Below are 20376 nucleotides of genomic sequence, written 5' to 3'. Positions count from 1 at the left end.
ATTTTCTTTCCCTCTGCTCGTCTCTCCCCCACCCCCCGGGGATTGGGAATTGCAGAGATTTGCCACCCTCCATGAGAAGAACTTTCTTAGTGTCTCAGTTTTGAATGATGTGTGCTTGTCCCCTTGTTCATGACCCTCCCACTGGTAGAAACATCCCAACATCCACCCTGTTATGTTCCATTAGGATATCGTCTGTTTCAACAAGATCGCCCCTCGTTTCCCTAAGTGCCCAGGAATACAGATCCAGATTGCTTACCCTTGCGTTAGGCAAGCCCTCTCGTTCAGATTCCGATTAGTTACAGTGACACGCAAACACACATAGACATACACAGAAACGTCTCTGTTTGTCTCTCACGTGTGTGTGTGTGTGTAATGAGATTCCTTGCTGTCGTGAGGCGATACGTACCCTTGGGCAAAGTCCCACTGATTCTCTTCTTTGCCCACAGATGTCAAAGCAGAGCGAGCTGAGCAAACTCCAGGAGGAAGTCAGCAAGGTACAGAGTCTGTTTAACCCATGCTGCCTGCTGGCGGGGGCTGGGATGGTTGTCAGATCTGTTCCCGCAACGTCTGACGTTCTTCCGCACTGTCGCCGAGTCACATGGCAAGGAACCGGGTCCGTCGGCCTGACTCGTCCACGCTGACTGAGATCCCCGCGAACTTCCCAGCGTTTGGCCCATATCTCAGTGTTCCAATCCATTCACCTCTCCAATTGTGACTGTCCCTGTCTGTACCAGCTCATCCCATGCTCTCGGTGGAAAAAACTTGTCACCCCGATGCCCTTTTAAACCCTTCCCCTCCCACCTTCATCCAGTGCCCTTTGACTACCTTTCCCTGGAGGAGAAAAGACTGTGCACTCACCCCATCTTTGTATCCTTCTCCTGGTCTTGTACACCTCTGTAGAAGCAAACTGAAGGCCATGTGGAGTCGGTGTTTGAAATACTGTGCGATTTTTGTTAAAAACTGGTGCGCACCAGGAGTCCAGCCAAAGCTGATGCGCTTGAACGTGAACTCAGTACAGCATTTACGTTCTCAGTTGACAAGGTTACCTGTAAAACTTCTTTCTGATAAGCTTGTGGCTACGAGAAGGCTCAATTAAGTAATAGATTAGATCCTGGTTACAGGATAAAATGATTGTTCACAAGTACAATTTTCTATTACAACAATCATTGTCATCATTATGTGGCATGTTGTGTGACGTGGACAATTATGGTGACCTTGGTTGTTCTTGGCAAATTCTACAGATGTGGTTTGCCATTGCCGCCTTCTGGGCAGTGTCTTTACAAGATGGCTGACCCCAAACATTAACAATACTCTTCAGGGATTTTCTGCCTGGTGTCAGTGGTCGCAAAACCAGGACTTGTGATCTCCACCAGCTGCCCCCACGGCTCCACGTGACCCCGATCGGGGGGTTAAGCAGGTGCTACACCTTGCCCAGGGGTGACCTAGAGGCTAGCGGAGGGAAGGAGCACCTCACACCCTCCCTTGGTAGAGATGTACCCTGCCATCCAGTGGGTGTGCATAATCAGTGGAATTCCTGGAACTCAGGTCTCATCATAACTTCCTGTCTATGCTGACTAAGAGACACGGAGCAGTATGAGTGCATTTTGCCATTCAAGTCTGCTTCTCCATTATATAACTAATCTCGTAACCCTATTGTCCAGCCTTTTCCGTGAAACCTTTGACTAATCAAGAATCTATCCACCTCCGCTTTAAGTACACCCAGTGACTTGGCCTCCACAGCGTTCTGTGGCAACGTGTAACAGATTCACCACCTTCTGGCTAAAGAAATTCCTCCTCATCGCTATTCTAAATGGACCTCTTTGTAGACTGAAGCTGTGCCCTCTAGTCCTAGACTTCCGCCAAAGAACTCCATGCCCACTCTACGTTATGCCTTTCAATATTCTGTGGGTTTTATTGAGATTCCCCCCACCCCATTCTTCTGAACTCCAGTGAGTCGAGGTCCAGACCCATCGAATCCTCCTCGTGCATTGACCCTTCCATTCCCCATTCCTGATAACATTCTCCGGACCCTCTGCAATCCTTTCTTAGATAAGGAGCCCAAAACTGCTCGCAGCAATCCAAGTGCGGTCTGACCTTAGGCTAATTACCAGCTGACCAAATGCTCCCCCGCCCCCACAAACTCTACTCAACCGTTGAGCAAGGGGCGCATCGTCCTCCATTACCCCCCCGCCCCTGGGTCTCCGTCATCAGACGCTTTCCAGCGTTGCTCTGACACTTCTTCTCTCTGTGCACAGCTCTCAGAGAAGCTGAAGAAGAAGCAGGAGAGGTGAGTCCCTTCCCAAGATCACCAGCTCGGCCGGAATGGCTGTTGGGTGGGTTTCGTTCTGTCCTGGGGTTGGGGGTGGTCACTCCCTCTGTTAAACTGTTCTCATCCTTTTCCTACCTGTTCCCTTTCCAAGGGCAAGAGTTCACTGCCTGACCCTAGGAGAGTGTGCAATATGGTGTGGAAAGAACTGACCCCGGGAGTGTGTGATGGGACGGTGTGGAGGGAGCTTCACTCTGTTTCTGACCCTGGGAGTGTGTGATGGGACGGTGTGGAGGGAGCTTCACACTGTGTCTGACCCCGGGAGTGTGTGATGGGACGGTGTGGAGGGAGATTCACTCTGTGTCTGACCCCGGGAGTGTGTGATGGGACGGTGTGGAGGGAGCTTCACTCTGTGTCTGACCCCGGGAGTGTGTGATTGGACGGTGTGGAGGGTGATTCACTCTGTGTCTGACCCCGGGAGTGTGTGATCGGTCAGTGTGGAGGGAGTTTCACTCTGTGTCTGACCCCAGGAGTGTGTGATGGGATGGTGTGGAGGGAGCTTCACTCTGTGTCTGACCCCAGGATTGTGTGATGGGACGGTGTGGAGGGAGATTCACTCTGTGTGTGACCCTGGGAATGTGTGATGGGACAGTATGGAGGAAGATTCACCCTGTGTCTGACCCCGGGAGTGTGTGATGGGATGGTGTGGAGGGAGCTTCACTCTTGTTTCTGACCCCGGGAGTGTGTGATGGGACGGTGTGGAGGGAGTTTCATTCTGTGTCTGACCCCCGGGAGTGGGTGATGGGACGGTGTGGAGCGAGCTTCACTCAGTGTCTGACCCCGGGAGTGTGTGATGGGACGGTGTGGGGGGAGATTCACTCTCTGTCTGACCCCAGGAGTGTGTGATGGGACAGTGTGGAGGGAGATTCACTCTGTGTCTGACCCCGGGAGTGTGTGATGGGACGGTGTAGAGGGAGCTTCCCTTTGTGTCTGACCCCGGGAGTGTGTGGTGGGACGGTGTGGAGGGAGCTTCACTCTGTGTCTGACCCCGGGAGTGTGTGATCGGACGGTGAGGAGGGAGTTTCACTCTGTGTCTGACCCCGGGAGTGTGTGATGGGATTGTGTGGAGGGAGCTTCACTCTGTGTTTGACTCCAGGATTGTGTGATGGGATGGTGTGGAGGGAGTTTCACTCTGTTTCTGACCCTGGGAGTGTGTGATGGGACGGTGTGGAGGGAGTTTCACACTGTGTCTGACCCCGGGAGTGTGTGATGGGACGGTGTGGAGGGAGCTTCACTCTGAGTCTGACCCAGGGAGTGTGTGATGGGACGGTGTGGAGGGAGCTTCACTCTGTGTCTGACTCCGGGAGTGTGTGATGGGATGGTGTGGAGGGAGCTTCACTCTGTGTCTGACCCCGGGAGTGTGTGATGGGATGGTGTGGAGGGAGCTTCACTCTGTTTCTGACCCTGGGAGTGTGTGATGGGACGGTGTGGAGGGAGCTTCACACTGTGTCTGACCCCGGGAGTGTGTGATGGGACGGTGCGGAGGGAGCTTCACTCTGTGTCTGACCCCGGGAGTGTGTGATGGGACGGTGTGGAGGGAGGTTGACTGTGTGTCTGACCCCGGGAGTGTGTGATTGGACGGTGTGGAGGGAGCTTCACTCTGAGTCTGACCCACCCCGGGAGTGTGTGATGTGACGGTGTGGAGGAGGTTTCACTCTGAGTCTGACCCCGGGGTGGAGGGGGGGAGTGTGTGATCGGACGGTGTGGAGGGGGATTCACTCTGAGTCTGACCCGGGGGGGGGTGGGGGTGTGTGATGGGACGGTGTGGAGGGAGCTTCACTCTGTGTCTGACCCCGGGAGTGTGTGATGGGATGGTGTGGAGGGAGATTCACTCTGTGTCTGACGCTGGGAGTGTGTGATGGGACGGTGTGGAGGGAGATTCACTCTGTGTCTGACCCCGGGAGTGTGTGATGGGATGGTGTGGAGGGAGATTCACTCTGTGTCTGACCCCGGGAGTGTGTGATGGGATGGTGTGGAGGGAGCTTCACTCTGTGTCTGACCCCGGGAGTGTGTGATGGGATGGTGTGGAGGGAGCTTCACTCTGAGTCTGACCCCGGGGGGGGGGCGGGTGTCGGTGTGTGATGGGACAGTGAGGAGGAGGTTTCACTCTGTTTCTGGCCCCGGGGGGGGGGGGGGTGGGGGGGTGTGATCGGACGGTGTGGGGGTTATTTCACTCTGAGTCTGACCCCGGGGTGGGGGGGGGGGGGGTGTGATCGGACGGTCCTCTCTTTTTGCTCAGTGCTGATCTTTGTCACTCTGCTCTTTTCCCAGCTTCCTGCGCCTTCAGACAGAAAAGGAGGCTCTCTACAATGACAGCAGGTACAATAGTCAGTAACCGGGACGCAGGGTGAAGAGGCAGAGTCAGACATACAGCGAGGGAGAGAAGGAGAATGGGGAGGGGAGAGACAGTCACTGGAACAGTGGGAGGCCGGTCACCAGTGGAGTGCCTCAGGGATCTGTTCTGGGACCTTTTCTCTTTGTGATTTTTATAAATGATCTGGATGAGGAAGTGGAGGGATGGGTTAGCAAGTTTGCTGATGACACAAAAGTTGGAGGAGGTGTGGATAGTGTAGAGGGCTGTCAGGTTACAGCGGGACATTGATAGGGTGCAAAACTGGGCTGAGAAGTGGCAGATGAAGTTCAACCCAGATAAGTGTGAAGTGGTTCATTTTGATAGGTCAAATATGGTGGCAGAATATAGTATTAATGGTAAGACTCTTGGCAGTGTGGAGGATCAGAGGGATCTTGGGGTCCAAGTCCATAGGACGCTCAAAGCAGCTGTGCAGGTTGACTGTAGTTAACAAAGCGTACGGTCTATTGGCCTTCATCAATTGTGGAATTGAAGTTAGAGCCAAGCGGCAATGTTGCAGCTATATCGGACCCTGGTCAGACCCCACTTGGAGTACTGTGCTCAGTTCTGGTCACCTCACTACAGGAAGGATGTGGAAGCCATAGAAAGGTTGCAGAGGAGATTTACAAGGATGTTGCCAGGATTGGGGAGCATGCCTTATGAGGACAGGTTGAGTGAACTCGGCCTTTTCTCCTTGGAGCGACGGAGAATGAGAGATGACCTGACAGAGGTGTATAAGATGTTGAGAGGCATTGATTATTTGGATAGTCAGAGGCTTTTTCCCAAGGCTGAAATGGCTGCCACAAGAGGGCACAGGTTTAAGGTGCTGGGGAGTAGGTGCAGAGGAGATGTCGGGTTAAGTTTTTTACTCAGAGAGTGGTGCTGGCAAAGGTGGTGGAGGTGGATACGATAGGATCTTTTAAGAGACGTTTGGATAGGTACATGGAGCTTAGAAAAATAGAGGGCTGTGCGTAAGCCTAGTAATTTCTAGGGTAGGGACATGCTCGGCACAGCTTTGTGGGCTGAAGGGCCTGTATTGTGTTTTCTATGTTTCTAAATGGACATGCAGACAGAGCATGCAGTCTCTCAGCAGTGATGAAGGTCCTGTTAGATCAGCTGGGGCATGCTTTGCCCCAGGGGCATCAAGCAGCCTCGGCAGAGAGTCAGAGTCGAGAGTAATTCCTGGTGTTACTCCAGGTTTCAATCCCAAGTGTCAGTGATTCTCTCTCAGCAATAGAGGCTGCCTGGATCACTGATGTCCTGCCGTGGATCGTTTGTAGTTGCTCCAGATTCAGTCTGCAGTATCCCGTATCAGCCCGTTGACCTCACCATTACTTGGCCCTGACTCAGCACTAATTCCTCCTGAACGCAGACTTGTTGCCACCCGTTACTTCCCGATCCTGTGGGAGGGGTGTGTGAGAAGGGAAGAGTGGGGGGTATGGGAGAGTGTCAGATGGAGACAAAATATCCCATGGGCCCAGGCTCTGGGAGGGCTGGAACGGTGCCACGTGTGTGCAAAAGGGGGAAAGACATGTGAGTGGGCATGGGAGCCGGGCTCTTTCTTCCTTTTTGCACGCACGTACAAGTTTCACACGTACAAACTCACCCCTTTAGACGTCTACACCACATCCTGGCTCCCTTGCCCACTCACATGATCTTACTTCTCTTCTCCTCTTTCATCCTCCCTTCCTCCTGCCCCTTCTTCCTCCCACCCCCTCCCCTTCTTCCTCCCACCCCCTCCCCTCTTCCTCCCACCCCCTCCCCTCATCCTCCCACCCCCTCCCCTCTTCCTCCCACCCCCTCCCCTCTTCCTCCCACCCCTCCCCTCTTCCTCCCACCCCTCCCCCTCTTCCTCACACCTTTCCATTCTTACATCCTTCCACCATCTCCCTCTTGTCTCCTGTCTCTCCACTCCCGCCCACCTCCCCACTCACTCCCTTCTCCTTCCCTCTCCCTCCTCCCTCTTCCTCTCCCACCCTCTCTCCCTCCTTCCCCCCCCTGCCCCCTGTCCCTCCATTCTCCCTGCCCATTTCCCTCCAGGACAAAGATCGATGAGATCCAGCAGAGGAGGGACGAGGAGCTGAAGGCCCTGACTGCTCGGAACCAGCGTCTACAGCAGGAAGCCCAGGCATCCAATCAGGTATGAGGGGTTTACACGGGCATCCAATCAGGTATGTGGGGAGTACACGGGCAGCCAATCAGGTTCGGGGGTATGCAGACAGCCAATCAGGTATGGGGGGGTTATGTGGGCAGCCAGTCAGGTATGGGAAGGGGTACATGAGCAGCCAATCAGCTACGGGCGGGTACACGGCCAGCCAATCAGGTACGGGGGAGGATACTCAGGCAGCCAATCAGATACAGGGTGTATGTGTACAGCGAACCAAGGACGGGGTTATGCGGGCCGCCAGCCGGATAAGGGGGCAGTGGGGTGCACCCCTTCATTCTCCTGACATGTAGGGGGATGTGGAGTGCATGGAGTAATGAACGCAAGTGGGGAGTGTCCTGTCATACTCCTGACATGGGGGGTAGAGTTTGGTGTGTTGCGATGAGTCACTCACTGCAGGCCAGAGCACCGTGTTTGAGTGACTGATCAGGTTGTGACCCCCAAGACATCGATCAAGGAGAGATGTTTAAATCTCTCTTTTCAGAGACTGTCTCTGACTGAGATTATAGCTGGTGGCTGGCATCGGTCTGTCTCGAAGGACAGTGGGTGATGATCATCACAAGCCTGGCCAGAAGTTATGGAGATCCTGAGATGCCCAGTCATCCAGCTCTCCCTCTCGGCCTCCTCAGGGAAAGCTTATGAAGCAATACGTTTGGCCAGCAGCTGCAGGAACGATGTTCAATGACATCCAGACACTCCGGATTGGCTGCCTGTGTTTACTTCAGTAGCCTTTGTCTCTCCCAGGGCTGCCCACAAGGCAGTGGGGCTATTTACCCATAGCTGGGGGCTGGTTCGCGAAGATTTATACCGCTCTCAATTACGTGGATCTTCACTTTGTCTAGAGTCTGTCAGATCTGAAGGAGCACCTGCAGAAAGTGCAGAAGGAACACGAGGCGGTGGTACAGGGTGTCCGAGATCAGGTAGGTTGGTGAGGTGTCTGTCAGCAGCCTTGTGTCCTAGCTTCCCTCCCATCCTCCATGAACCGCTTACTTTTTATGTCCAACTGAATACAGACCTTGGGATTGGCTGGAAAGATTGGCAAGGAGTAGGGTCCCATAGGGTGGAAGGTGGGAGCAAATGGGAAGTGTTGGGGTCCCTTTGGGAGTGCAGGTGGTGTGAGTGAATGAGAATGGGTGGGGTCCCATTGGGAGTGGATGAGGGGTGAGGTCCACTCTGAGTGCGTGGAAAGAGTTGGGGTCCCATTGGGAGATTAGATAGTGCGAGTGAATGGGAAGGGTGGGGTCTCACTGTGAGTGAATGGGAAGGGGTGGGATCCAGTTGGGATTGTGGATAATGAGGTGAATGGGAAGGGGTGGAGTCCAGTTGGGAGTGTGGATAATGAGGTGAATGGGAAGGGGTGGAGTCCAGTTGGGAGTGTGGATAGTGAGGGTGAATGGGAAGGGGTGGTGTCCAGTTGGGAGTGTGGATAGTGAGGGTGAATGGGAAGGGGTGGAGTCCAGTTGGGAGTGTGGATAGTGAGGGTGAATGGGAAGGGGTGGAGTCCAGTTGGGAGTGTGGATAGTGAAGGTGAATGGGAAGGGGTGGAGTCCAGTTGGGAGTGTGGATAGTGAGGGTGAATGGGAAGGGGTGGAGTCCAGTTGGGAGTGTGGATAGTGAGGGTGAATGGGAAGGGGTGGAGTCCAGTTGGGAGTGTGGATAGTGAGGGTGAATGGGAAGGGGTGGAGTCCAGTTGGGAGTGTGGATAGTGAGGGTGAATGGGAAGGGGTGGAGTCCAGTTGGGAGTGTGGATAGCGAGGGTGAATGGGAAGGGTGGAGTCCAGTTGGGAGTGTGGATACTGTGAATGGGAAGGGTGGAGTCCAGTTGGGAGTGTGGATAGCGAGGGTGAATGGGAAGGGGTGGAGTCCAGTTGGGAGTGTGGATAGTGAGGGTGAATGGGAAGGGTGGAGTCCAGTTGGGAGTGTGGATACTGTGAATGGGAAGGGGTGGAGTCCAGTTGGGAGTGTGGATAGTGAGGGTGAATGGGAAGGGGTGGAGTCCAGTTGGGAGTGTGGATAGTGAGGGTGAATGGGATGGGGTGGAGTCCAGTTGGGAGTGTGGATAGTGAGGGTGAATGGGAAGGGGTGGAGTCCAGTTGGGAGTGTGGATAGTGAGGGTGAATGGGAAGAGTGGAGTCCAGTTGGGATTGTGGATAGTGAGGGTGAATGGGAAGAGTGGAGTCCAGTTGGGAGTGTGGATAGCGAGGGTGAATGGGAAGGGGTGGAGTCCAGTTGGGAGTGTGGATAGCGAGGGTGAATGGGAAGGGTGGGGTCCTGATGGGAGTGTGGTCAACGGGACTTAACGGAAAGGGGTCCTGACTGCTCGTGTTCTGGGTCTGTGAATACCTGGCTATTGGGGGCATTACTGAGCTGCTGGCTCTGTGGGATGGGGCAGATGTGCTCACCCATCCATCTCGTTACATGTTCTGTTCCACAGCAGATGTAAACCTCCCCGTCTGAAGCCCTGCTGCTTCAGAGTTCAGTCTGCTCAGGCTCCTGCCCATTCCCACCCTCCACAGAGGCATCTGTGGAACAATCGCGCTTTGCCGTTTGGCTGTCACTCGCTCTCCATCTCGTCCGCTTCAGCTGCCTGCTGCTCCCTCCCTCCGCTTCACATTTCCTTTCTGAGATCCCTCCTTCTTCCGCAATACATGGCTGCATATCGACCCCACCCCTGAGACTTCATCCGTTCTGCTCAATCAGTCTACCCCAGCCCGGGGACTGTGTCTGTCCTCAGTCGCCCCACCCCAGCCCGGGAACCGTGTCCGTCCTCAGACATTCCACCCCGCCCTGGGGACTGTGTCTGTCCTCAGTCACTCTCCCCAGCCCAGGGACCGTGTCCATCCTCAGACATTCCACCCCGCCCGGGGACTGTGTCTGTCCTCAGTCGCCCCACCCCAGCCCTGGAACCGTGTCCGTCCTCAGACATTCCACCCCGCCCTGGGGACTGTGTCCATCCTCAGTCACTCTCCCCAGCCCAGGGACCGTGTCCATCCTCAGTCACTCCCCCCACCCTGGGGTCCGTGTCCGTCCTCAGACATTCCACCCCGCCCTGGGGTCCGTGTCCATCCTCAGTTGCCCCACCCCAGCCCGGGGACCGTGTCCATCCTCAGTCACTCCCCCCAGCCCGGGGACTGTGTCTGTCCTCAGTCGCCCCACCCCAGCCCGGGAACCGTGTCCGTCCTCAGACATTCCACCCCACCCTGGGGACTGTGTCCATCCTCAGTCACTCTCCCCAGCCCAGGGACCGTGTCCATCCTCAGTCACTCCCCCCACCCTGGGGTCCGTGTCCGTCCTCAGACATTCCACCCCGCCCTGGGGTCCGTGTCCATCCTCAGTCACTCCCCCCAGCCCGGGGACCATGTCTATCCTCAGTCGCCCCACCCCAGCCCGGGGACCGTGTCCATCCTCAGTCACTCCCCCCAGCCCGGGGACTGTGTCTGTCCTCAGTCGCCCCACCCCAGCCCGGGAACCGTGTCCGTCCTCAGACATTCCACCCCACCCTGGGGACTGTGTCCATCCTCAGTCACTCTCCCCAGCCCAGGGACCGTGTCCATCCTCAGTCACTCCCCCCACCCTGGGGTCCGTGTCCGTCCTCAGACATTCCACCCCGCCCTGGGGTCCGTGTCCATCCTCAGTCACTCCCCCCAGCCCGGGGACCATGTCTATCCTCAGTCGCCCCACCCCAGCCTGGGGACCGTGTCCGTTGTCAGTCGCCCCACCCCAGCCCGGGGACCGTGTCCATCCTCAGACATTCCACCCCACCCTGGGGACCATGTCCATCCTCAGTCGCTCCACCCCACCCTGGGGACCGTGTCCGTCCTCAGATATTCCACCCCGCCCCGTGGACCGTGTCCATCCTCAGACATTCCACCCCACCCTGGGGACCATGTCCATCCTCAGTCGCCCCACCGCACCCTGGGGACCGTGTCCATCCTCAGACATTCCACCGCACCCTGGGGACTGTGTCCATCCTCAGTCGCCCCACCCAACCCTGGGGACCGTGTCCATCCTCAGTCGCCCCACCGTACCCTGGGGACCGTGTCCGTCCTCAGACATTCCACCGCACCCTGGGGACTGTGTCCATCCTCAGTCGCCCCACCCCACCCTGGGGACCGTGTCCGTCTCGCACTATGACTCCACCCCCGTCCCTGAGGTCTGTGTGTTTCACACTCTAAGTCCCCCGCCCACCATCCCTGAGAATTTTCCCCCTGAAGTCTCCTTGCTTACACGCATTTCTGAAGTCCCCACGAGAATCTGTTCTCCCCACCCCCTGCACCCTGGTCAGTGCCTACCCAGTGCTGTGTCCATTCACCCTAAACATCCCCTGTCTGCAGTCTTGTCTCCTACCCCTGTTCTGTCCTGGATGTCTTTGTGTTATTGGGCTGTTTGTATAAATCATCTCTCTCTCTCTCTCCCTCTCTCTCTCTCTCTCTCTCTCTCTCTCTCTCCCCCCTTATAATCTCCTTCCCTCTCGCCCTCTCTCGAACCCCTCTCCCCCTCTCTCCCACCCCTCTCCCTCTCCCCCTCCATCCCCCACGCTGCTGTGACCCCAGATGGAGTGTCAGAGCGCAGAGTGTCAGGAGCAGGTGGAGAGCGTGCTGTCTGAGAACGATGCTCTCCGCACCGGCCTAGCTGCGCTAGAGCAGGTACCAGTGCCCGGTCGGGGGTGGCGGCTCGCCGAGGTCGCGTTCAGCGTGGCGGTCAGCTTTGAGGTGCTGGAGGGAGGGGGACGTTGCAGCGACCAGGCCCATCTCCCTCTCCGTTCCTGGCACCAAGTTCCCCACCACCCCCACCTTGTTTCTGTGTCCTTCCCTCCCCAAACCCATCAGCACTAGTGGTGTCCGTTCTGCCATGCAACAAGGTCAAGGGTGTTCTGGCTGTGATCACCTACCTGCTTTTCCTCCAGATCCCTTAATTCCCCTGCTGTGCAAACATCTAACTGTGTTTTAAATAGATTTAATGAGGTAACTGCTACTGGTTCCCTGGGAAGAAATTTCCACACTGTCACTACTCTGGGGAAGGTGGTTTCTCTTTGTCTCCATCCCGCTGGAATCTGAGGCTGCGTTCCCGCCCCCCCCCCCCCCCCCCCCGATCAGAGCCTAAATTTTGAGTTGATGGGGGGGGGGGGGGGGTTGTGAATTAGTCTGCTTTGTTTTGGAAAGCAGAAGTGACAGACCACATCTCTGTGCTGTGTGTCTCTTCCACGGGATGGTGAAGGCATCCTGTGAGGGAACACGCAGAATTAAGTCATCGAGTCTGTTCCGCCATGCTGTCTTAGCTGATTTATTGTCCCTCTTAACCCCACTCGCATGCCTTCTCCCTATAACCTTTGACACCCTGACTAATCAAGAACCCGGAAAGAACCCGAAAGTTTAAAAATACCCCGGGACCTGGCTTCCACAGCCGTCCTTGGCAGCGAATTCCACAGGCTCATCGCTCTCCGGCTAAAGAAATTCCTTCCTGTCACGGTTCTGAAAGAATGCTCCTCTATTCTGAGGCTGTGTCCTTTCGTCTTGGACTCTCCCACCACAGGAAACTTTCTCTCCACGTCCACTGTATTGAGGCCTTTCACCATTCAATAGGTCTCATTCAACTCGCCCCTCCTCCTTCTGAATACAGGCCTAGAGCCATCAAACTCTCCATATGACAAGCCATTTAATTCTGAAATAATTTTTGTGAACCTCCTTTGAACCCTTTCCATCTTTTCTATGTGAGGGACCCAAGTGAGGCCTCACCAGAGCTTTATAAAGCCTCAGTATTACACCCTTGCGTCTATATTCCAGTCCTTTGGAAATGAATGCTGACATTGCATTTGCCTCCCTCACCACAGGCTCAAACTGCAAATTAACCTTCAGGGAATCCTGCACGAGGACTCCAAAGTCCCTTTGCACCTCAGCTTTTGTATTTTTTTGTCGATTTAGAAAATAGTGAGCCATTCATTTCTTCTCCCAGAGTGCAAGACTGTACATGTCCTGACACTGTCGTCCATCTGCCACCTCTGAGCTGCGTACTTTTCAGTGCCAGAAGTATCGGGGGGGGAAGGCGGATAGTGGTGCTGAAGATGAGGTCGCTGGTTTACAAGCCGAGGCAATGCGTAGTAAGGAGAGGCTGCTGATGGGGCAAAATTGAAGTCAACAGGATGAGTGGCAGTGTAAAAAGCAGACGCGAACAAAAAGGGAGAATACAGGACTGAAGGTGTTACGTTTGAATGCGCGCAGTATAGGGAATAAGGTAGCTGAATTTGTATCACAGTTGCAGATTGCCAGGTACGATGTTGTAGGCACCACGGAATCGTGGCTGGGAGAAGATTATAGCTCAGAGCTTAATGTCCAAGGATGCACATTGCATCGAAGGACAGGCAGGAAGGCAGAAGGGGCACCGTTGCTCTGCTGGTAAAATAAATGAAATCAAATCATTAAAAAGAGGTGACACAGGGTCAGAAGGTGTGGAAACTTTGTAGATAGAGCTAAGGAGCTGCAAGGGTAAAAAGACCCTGATGGGAGTTGTGTACAAAAGGGCAATATTACATTAGTCATGGGGGATTTCAATATGCGGGTAGATTGGACTCCAGGAGGAGAAATTTCTAGAATGCCTACTTTTTAGAGCCCACTAGGGAATCAGCCATTCTGGATTGGGTGTTGTGCAATTAGCTAGAATTAAAATTAGGGAGCTTAAGGTAAAAGAACCCGTAGGGTAAAGTGATCGTGATATGATCCAATTCACCCTGAAATTTGAGGAGAAGCTAAAGTTGGACATCAGTATTACAGTGGAGTAAAGGAAATTTCCGAGGCATGAGAGAGGAGTTGGCCAGAATTGATTTGAAAAGAACACTGGCAGGGATGATGGCAGAGCAGTAACGACAGGAATTTCTGGAAGCAATTCAGAAGGCACAGGATATATACATTCCAAAGAGGAAGATGTACTCTAAAGGAAAGATGACTTAATCGTGGCTAACAAGAGAAGTCAAAACCAGCCTAAAAGTCAAAGAGACGACATATAATAGAGCAGAAGTTAGTGGAAAGTTGGAGGATCAGGGAACTTTTAAATAGCAACAGAAGGCAACTAAAAAAGTCATTAAGAAGTTAAAGATGGAATACGAAAGAAAGCTAGCCCGTAATAAAAAAGATACCAAAGGTTTCTTCAGAGAGGTGAGTGTGAATATTGGACCATTGGAAAGCGATGCCGTAGAGGTAGAAATGGGGGAACAAGGAACTGAATAAGTATTTGTATCCGTCTTCACTGTGGAAGACACTATCAATATGGTGGAAGTTCCAGGTGTCAGGGGTCTTGAGTGTGTGAAGTTACCATAAATAGAGAGCAGTACCTTGGGAAACTGAAAGGTAGATAAATCACCTGGACCAAATGGAGCACACCCCAGGGTTCTGAAGGAGGTGGCTGATGAGATTGTGGAGGTATTAGTCACAATCTTTCAAGAATCATTAGATTCTGGAATGGTTCCAGAAGACTGGAAAATCGCAAATGTCACTCCACTCTTCAAGGTCAGATGTTAGTGTTGATTATCAGGTTTCAGGGTACCTGGAGGCATAGGCTGTAGTCGGCATGGTTTCCTCAAGGGAAAATCTTGCCTGACAAATCTGCTGGAATTCTTTGAAGAAACCACAAGCAGAATAGACAGAGGAGAATCGGTGGATAGTTGGAATTTCAGAAGACCTTTGACAGGGTGCCACAAGCTATGAGCCCATGGTATTGCAGGAAAGACTCTGGCATGGATAAAGCAGAGGCTGACTGGCAGGAGGCAAAGTGGGAATAAAAGGAGCCTTTTCTTGCTGGCTGCCAGTGATTTCACAGGGGTCTGTGTGGTAGACCAGTTCTTTTTAGTTAAGTGTCAATGATTTTGGATGATGGAATTGATGGCTTTTTTGCAAAGTTTACAGACAATATGAAGGTAGTTGGAGGGGTAGGTAGTCTTGAGGAAGTAGACCTCTCATTAACGAGGCGTTTTCACCCTCAGAACTGCTGCTCACTGGATGTTTGTTTTTCACATCATTCTCTGTAAACTTTAGAGACTGTTGTGCATGAAAATCCCAGGAGATCAGTTTCTGAGATACTCAAACCACCCTGCTTGATACCAACAATCATTTGACAGTCACAGCTGATCCTCTTGACCATGTCTGCATGCTTTTATGAATTGAGTGCCACCACATGATTGGCTGATTAGATATTTGCACTAACAAACAAGTATACATAATAAAATGGCCAGTGAGTATACAACCAGCCATTCTGGGAAGAACATATCTCTGATCTTACCTGGGAATTAATACTGCTTCCTTCATTGGGGAGAAGATACTTATTGACAAACTCTCCCGCCCTCTCCCCACTCTTTTGCTCTGAGCTCAGGCAGAAATAATCAGTGTTTCACAACTTTCTCCCTCTCCAAATACTTTGCTGACTTCCTGCTGTCTCCAGTAGTTCCAACTTCTGATTGTCTGCAGTGGTGCATTTAGAACCTTCACACATATCGCCGCCCTCATTGGCTCTCTCTGTTCCTTTGTGTATAGTCCCTTATCACACATTTCCAGGATGTAGTTAGACACAGTGCAACTTAGGCTAAGTCCACACCACACCAGATAAATCGGTAACCGAAGCTTTTTCTCTTCATTTTGACCCTCCATCCACATGGAAACGGTGTTTGCCTCCCCCGAATACGGAGCTTTTCTAAAACACCCTCCAGAGTGTGTAAATTTGAAAATGACGATTGGCTGGAGCAGTGTGGACGGGGTAACTGGAGATTTCTAGAAACGCTGTCATGACATGCTGGAACAACCTAACAATTTCAGAACAGGCAGCAATGAGACTGATGCCAGAAGAGTTAGAAATGTACTCACCAAATACTTTGACCCATAACTCACTGAATAAATTAGTATACTCACTTTGCCCTGTTTTCTGTCCTTGCTTGTGTGAAGGTGGTTTACCTATTTATGCAAGTACTTCTTTGACAATAGATGTGTAACAGCCTAATGTAACATTGTATGGAAATACAAGATAACACTGATGCAGATCATGTTTTATACATTTAACAAAGTGCTTTATTAATGCCACAGAGTTAGTCAGTTTTTCAATGTTCGTCGTCAGTCGGGTCATACTGTCCATGAACTCCCTGCCAGTTGCCTCCTGTGTGAGAGCTGCCAGCTGTCCGTCATTTGGCAATTTTGTTTTAAGTTTTCTGGTCTGTAACTGCACAAATGCAGACTTTCACAGCGAGATTCGACACAAAACATGTCGCTTGTTTTCTGTAGATGTGCCCTGCGAATGCCCAGTAGGAGGAGAACCGTCCAGATACCCGTTTTAATGTGGACGGAGGTATTTTCAAAAACGCTTGGTGTGGACGTCTATCGTTTTTACCTGAAACCGGCGTTTTCAAAATTATCCAGTCTACTGTGGACGTAGCCTGAGCCTACTGTACTTCGCTGATCAGGCCCCTCTCATACTCTGTCAGAGCATTTACTGCACTACCCTCATTGCTCTCTGCACCGGGGTCCCAACCTGCGATACGTGGACCCCTCGGTTAATTGTAAGGCTCCTCGGCATAAAAAGATTTAGGAATCTCTGCTCTACCCTGTTTCACCATGCATTCTAAGGGCACAGAGTGGAAGTAAGCCCCTGGTGTCACATATGTATAGTATCTACTACACGTCCCCCATTGACCCTGCCTGATCCTCAGAGGTGGTTTTGCCATGAACAAACTAATTTCTTTTAATGTATTCCTTTAAAGCAAATGCGTTAACACTGGTTTCCATCTTGGGAACAGCCGGGTGGAGTCCCCATCTTGCTTGAAGCATCATCAAGCGGGAGCCACAAAGCCGGTGGTGAACAATACTGACAGTGCAGTAGGAGACTTGCTCTGCATTTGAACAGGCAGTGTAGAGGGAGCTTCACTCTGTCTCTGACCTCAGGACTGTGTGATGGGACAGTGTGGAGGGAGATTCACTCTGTGTCTGACCCCGGGAGTGTGTGATGGGATGGTGTGGAGGGAGTTTCACTCTGTGTCTGACCCCGGGAGTGTGTGATGGGACGGTGTGGAGGGAGCTTCACTCTGTGTCTGACCCCGGGAGTGTGTGATGGGACAGTGTGGAGGGAGATTCACTCTGTGTCTGACCCCGGGAGTGTGTGATGGGATGGTGTGGAGGGAGTTTCACTCTGTGTCTGACCCCGGGAGTGTGTGATGGGACGGTTGTGGAGGGAGCTTCACTCTGTGTCTGACCCCGGGAGTGTGTGATGGGACAGTGTGGAGGGAGATTCACTCTGTGTCTGACCCCGGGAGTGTGTGATGGGACGGTGTGGAGGGAGCTTCACTCTGTGTCTGACCCAGGGAGTGTGTGATGAGACAGTGTGGAGGGAGTTTCACTCTGTGTCTGACCCAGGGAGTGTGTGATGGGACGGTGTGTGGAGGGAGATTCACTCTGTGTCTGACCCAGGGAGTGTGTGATGAGACAGTGTGGAGGGAGTTTCACTCTGTGTCTGACCCTGGGAGTGTGTGATGGGACAGTGTGGAGGGAGTTTCACTCTGTGTCTGACCCCCGGGAGTGTGTGATGGGACGGTTGTGGAGGGAGTTTCACTCTGTATCTGACCCGGGAGTGTGTGATGGGACGATGTGGAGGGGGTTTCACTCTGTGTCTGACCCCGGGAGTGTGTGATGGGGCGGTGTGGAGGGAACCAACCCTGCGAGTGTGCCATAGGATGGCTATGTTTCTGTTTCTGACTCTGCTGTTATTTCTCCCGGAACAGATCCAGACGGCTAAGGCACAGGAGGTGAACCAGTTGCGGGACCAGGTGACATCGCTGACCCTTGACATCCAACAGCGACAGGGCGAGGTGGACGGACTTGTGGCCGAGCGGGACGACCTCAACAGCCAGCTGCAGGTGAGGTCCAGTGTGGAGCTGCTCCCCCTAGGCTGCCGGCTGCACCATGTGTTCAGCCGGTTCGAGACGTTTGGGGTTACTGTCTTTAGTATTCTCTGCAGACCTTTACTTCCAGGTAACGTTGCAGCTCTGAAACTGCTCAGGTCACAGTTGGAGCATTGTGTTCAGTTCTGGCTGCCTCTTTATAGGAAGGAAGTGGAAGCTTTAGAGCAGCTGTAGAGGAGATTGACTGGGATGCTGCCTGGACTAGAGAACCTGACTTTTGAGGTAAGCTGTGGAGCGAAGCAGGATAAGGGCCATCTTGATAGGGGTGCATGAGATTCTAAGAGTCATAGATCGAGTGATCAGCAAGAGACCTTTTCCCAGGGCTGCCGTTGGTGCTAGGACTGCAGGTGATTGGAAGAAAGTGTGTGGGGGTGGGGGTGTCAGACGTAAGGTTTTTACACAGAGAGTGTTAAGTGTATGGGGTGATGGAGGGGCAGATACGTTAGGAAAATTTAAGAAACTCTTAGATGGGTAAATGAAAATTAGAGGGCTACGTTGAAGGGAAGGGTTAAATTGATCATAGAGTAGGTTAAAAAGTTGGCACAGCATTGTGGGCTAGAGAATCTGTATTGGTCTGTAATGTTTTATGTTCTATGTTCACCTTAAAATTATGTTCTCTCGTATTAGTCTTTTCTGCCCTGGGAAAAGTCTCTGGCTTTCCACTCGATTAAGGAACATTTAAGGTTAAAGCTCACTCAACTTTCCAACATAATGGCGTGCTCCCTACTATCTGCTCTGCACCTTCTCTAATTGAGACAGATACATTAGGAACATTTAAGAGACTCTTCGATGGGCACATGGGTGAAAGGAGAAGCAGCCGGCTATGTTTCTGGGTTCGATTGGTCTCAGACTAAGTTAAAAGGGCAGCACCACAACATGGGTGAAGGGTCTGTACTGTGCTGTAATGTTTGGCCAGTGGCAAGTTCCAAAAGCAGAATTTCCCAGTGGCAAAACATTCCCATTCCCATTGCCGTTCGGACGTGATGGTCCACGGCCTCCTCTTGTGCCACTCTCAGGGTGGAGGAGCAACACTCTTTATTCCGTCTGGGTAGCCTCCAACCTGATGGCATGAACATTGATTTCCCCTCCCAGAAGAAAAAATCCTTCCCCCTTCTTCTATTCCCCACCCTGGCCCCGTACCTCTTCTCAGCTGCTTACCACCTCCCCCTGGTGCTTCCCCTCTCTTTCTCCCATGGTCCACTCTCCTCCCCTGTCAGATTCCTTCCTCTCCAGCCCTTGACCTTTTCCACCCACCTGGCCCACCGTTTTATTCCAACGTCTTCCAGTCCTTTATTTCTTTAGTCTTTATTTCCTTTCCAGTCCTGAAGTAGGGTCTGGGCCCAGAACGTTTATTCATTCATTTCCATAGATGCTGCCTGTCGTGCCAAGTTCCTCCGGCATTTTGTGTGTGTTGCTCTGGATTACCAGCATCTGCAGAATTTCTCACGTTCGTTGTCACACTCACGTTCCTAGGATATTTGTACAAATGCCATGAAAAGCTTAAAGATTAGCTCTATTTGTCACAGGTACATTGAAAATATACAGGGAAATGTGTTTTTTTGTATTAACAACCCACACTATCCGGGGATATGCTGGGGCAGCCTCCAAGTGTTGCCAATGTAGCATGCCACAATTCACTGACCCTAACCCTTTCGTCTTTAGAATGTGGGAGGAAACCCACAGATGGCTGTGGAGACCAAGGTTGATAGACTCTTGATTAGTCAAAGTGTCAAAGGTTATGGGGAGAAGTCTAGAGAATGGGGTTGAGATGGATAATAAATCAGCTGTGATGGAATGGCAGAGCAGGCTTGATGGGCCGAATGGCCCAATTCTATTCCTATGGTCTAATTTCCTAAGCAAATTTAGGGAAACGCGCTTGCCCTGACGTTGAAGCTGGTTTGGCTTTGGGGAAGGAACCAACCAAAATGACCTGGGATTAGTATCTGGGGGAGCATCTGAGAAGCAGCAATCACAAGGTAAACTTCAGTCGAGAAGAATAATAGACGGGTCCAAGGCCAGCATAAACCGTTGGAGAAAGGCCAGGTTTAATAGGATATGAATTGACATGTCTCGGCGGAGTGGGAATCGAAGCCTCACAGGCAAACCTCTAATAGGTTAATGGAAACTTCTCAGAGCTGGAACGATGCTTCAGCGAAATTTTGTCGTTGGTAAGGACAGCTCGGTAATACAGCAGTTAGTGTCGGTGCCTCACAGCTTCAGCGACCTTGCCCACTGCAGCAGTGTTTTCTTGTGTGTGTGTGTGTGAGGGAGAGTGTCACATACTCCCCATGACTGTGTGAGGTAGAGATAGAATCCCTGTGACTGAGACATACTCCCCGCAAATCCGTGTGTGTGCACGGCAGTTTCCACCCACATTCCAAGACGTGTCATCATTAACGGCTGCACGCTGTCTCCGTAGTGCAAGAGGATTAGAGACCAACATTGAGAATGTGCTCCTAGAACTGAGCACTGCACTCTATAAGACATCAGAGCAGAATTAGTTAATTCAGCCCATTGAGTTCTCCATCATGCCCTCTCCCTGCAGCCTTTGATGAAGACGGCAGAGTTTATCATCAAAACGTTGATTATAATTTATGCCTTTACCCAGC

The 20376-nt window shown here is 52.3% G+C and overlaps 1 protein-coding gene across 1 annotated transcript in view; it reads left to right on the top strand.

Moving 5' to 3' along the window:
• Positions 1-20376, top strand: part of LOC140715711 (GRIP1-associated protein 1-like) — a 56119-nt gene that overhangs the window by 30324 nt on the left and 5419 nt on the right. Inside the window, exons 10-16 of the mRNA XM_073028082.1 lie at positions 447-494; positions 2256-2287; positions 4598-4645; positions 6717-6816; positions 7683-7760; positions 11394-11486; positions 17588-17837. Of these exons, the coding sequence (XP_072884183.1) occupies positions 447-494; positions 2256-2287; positions 4598-4645; positions 6717-6816; positions 7683-7760; positions 11394-11486; positions 17588-17837 (649 nt within the window). The remainder of the gene's footprint in view (positions 1-446; positions 495-2255; positions 2288-4597; positions 4646-6716; positions 6817-7682; positions 7761-11393; positions 11487-17587; positions 17838-20376) is intronic.

The sequence above is a fragment of the Hemitrygon akajei genome, chromosome 24 (assembly GCF_048418815.1).
Source record: "Hemitrygon akajei chromosome 24, sHemAka1.3, whole genome shotgun sequence".
NCBI lineage: Eukaryota > Metazoa > Chordata > Chondrichthyes > Myliobatiformes > Dasyatidae > Hemitrygon > Hemitrygon akajei.
The sequence above is the reverse complement of the archived record's forward strand: the minus strand, read 5'-3'. Positions and strand labels throughout refer to the sequence as shown.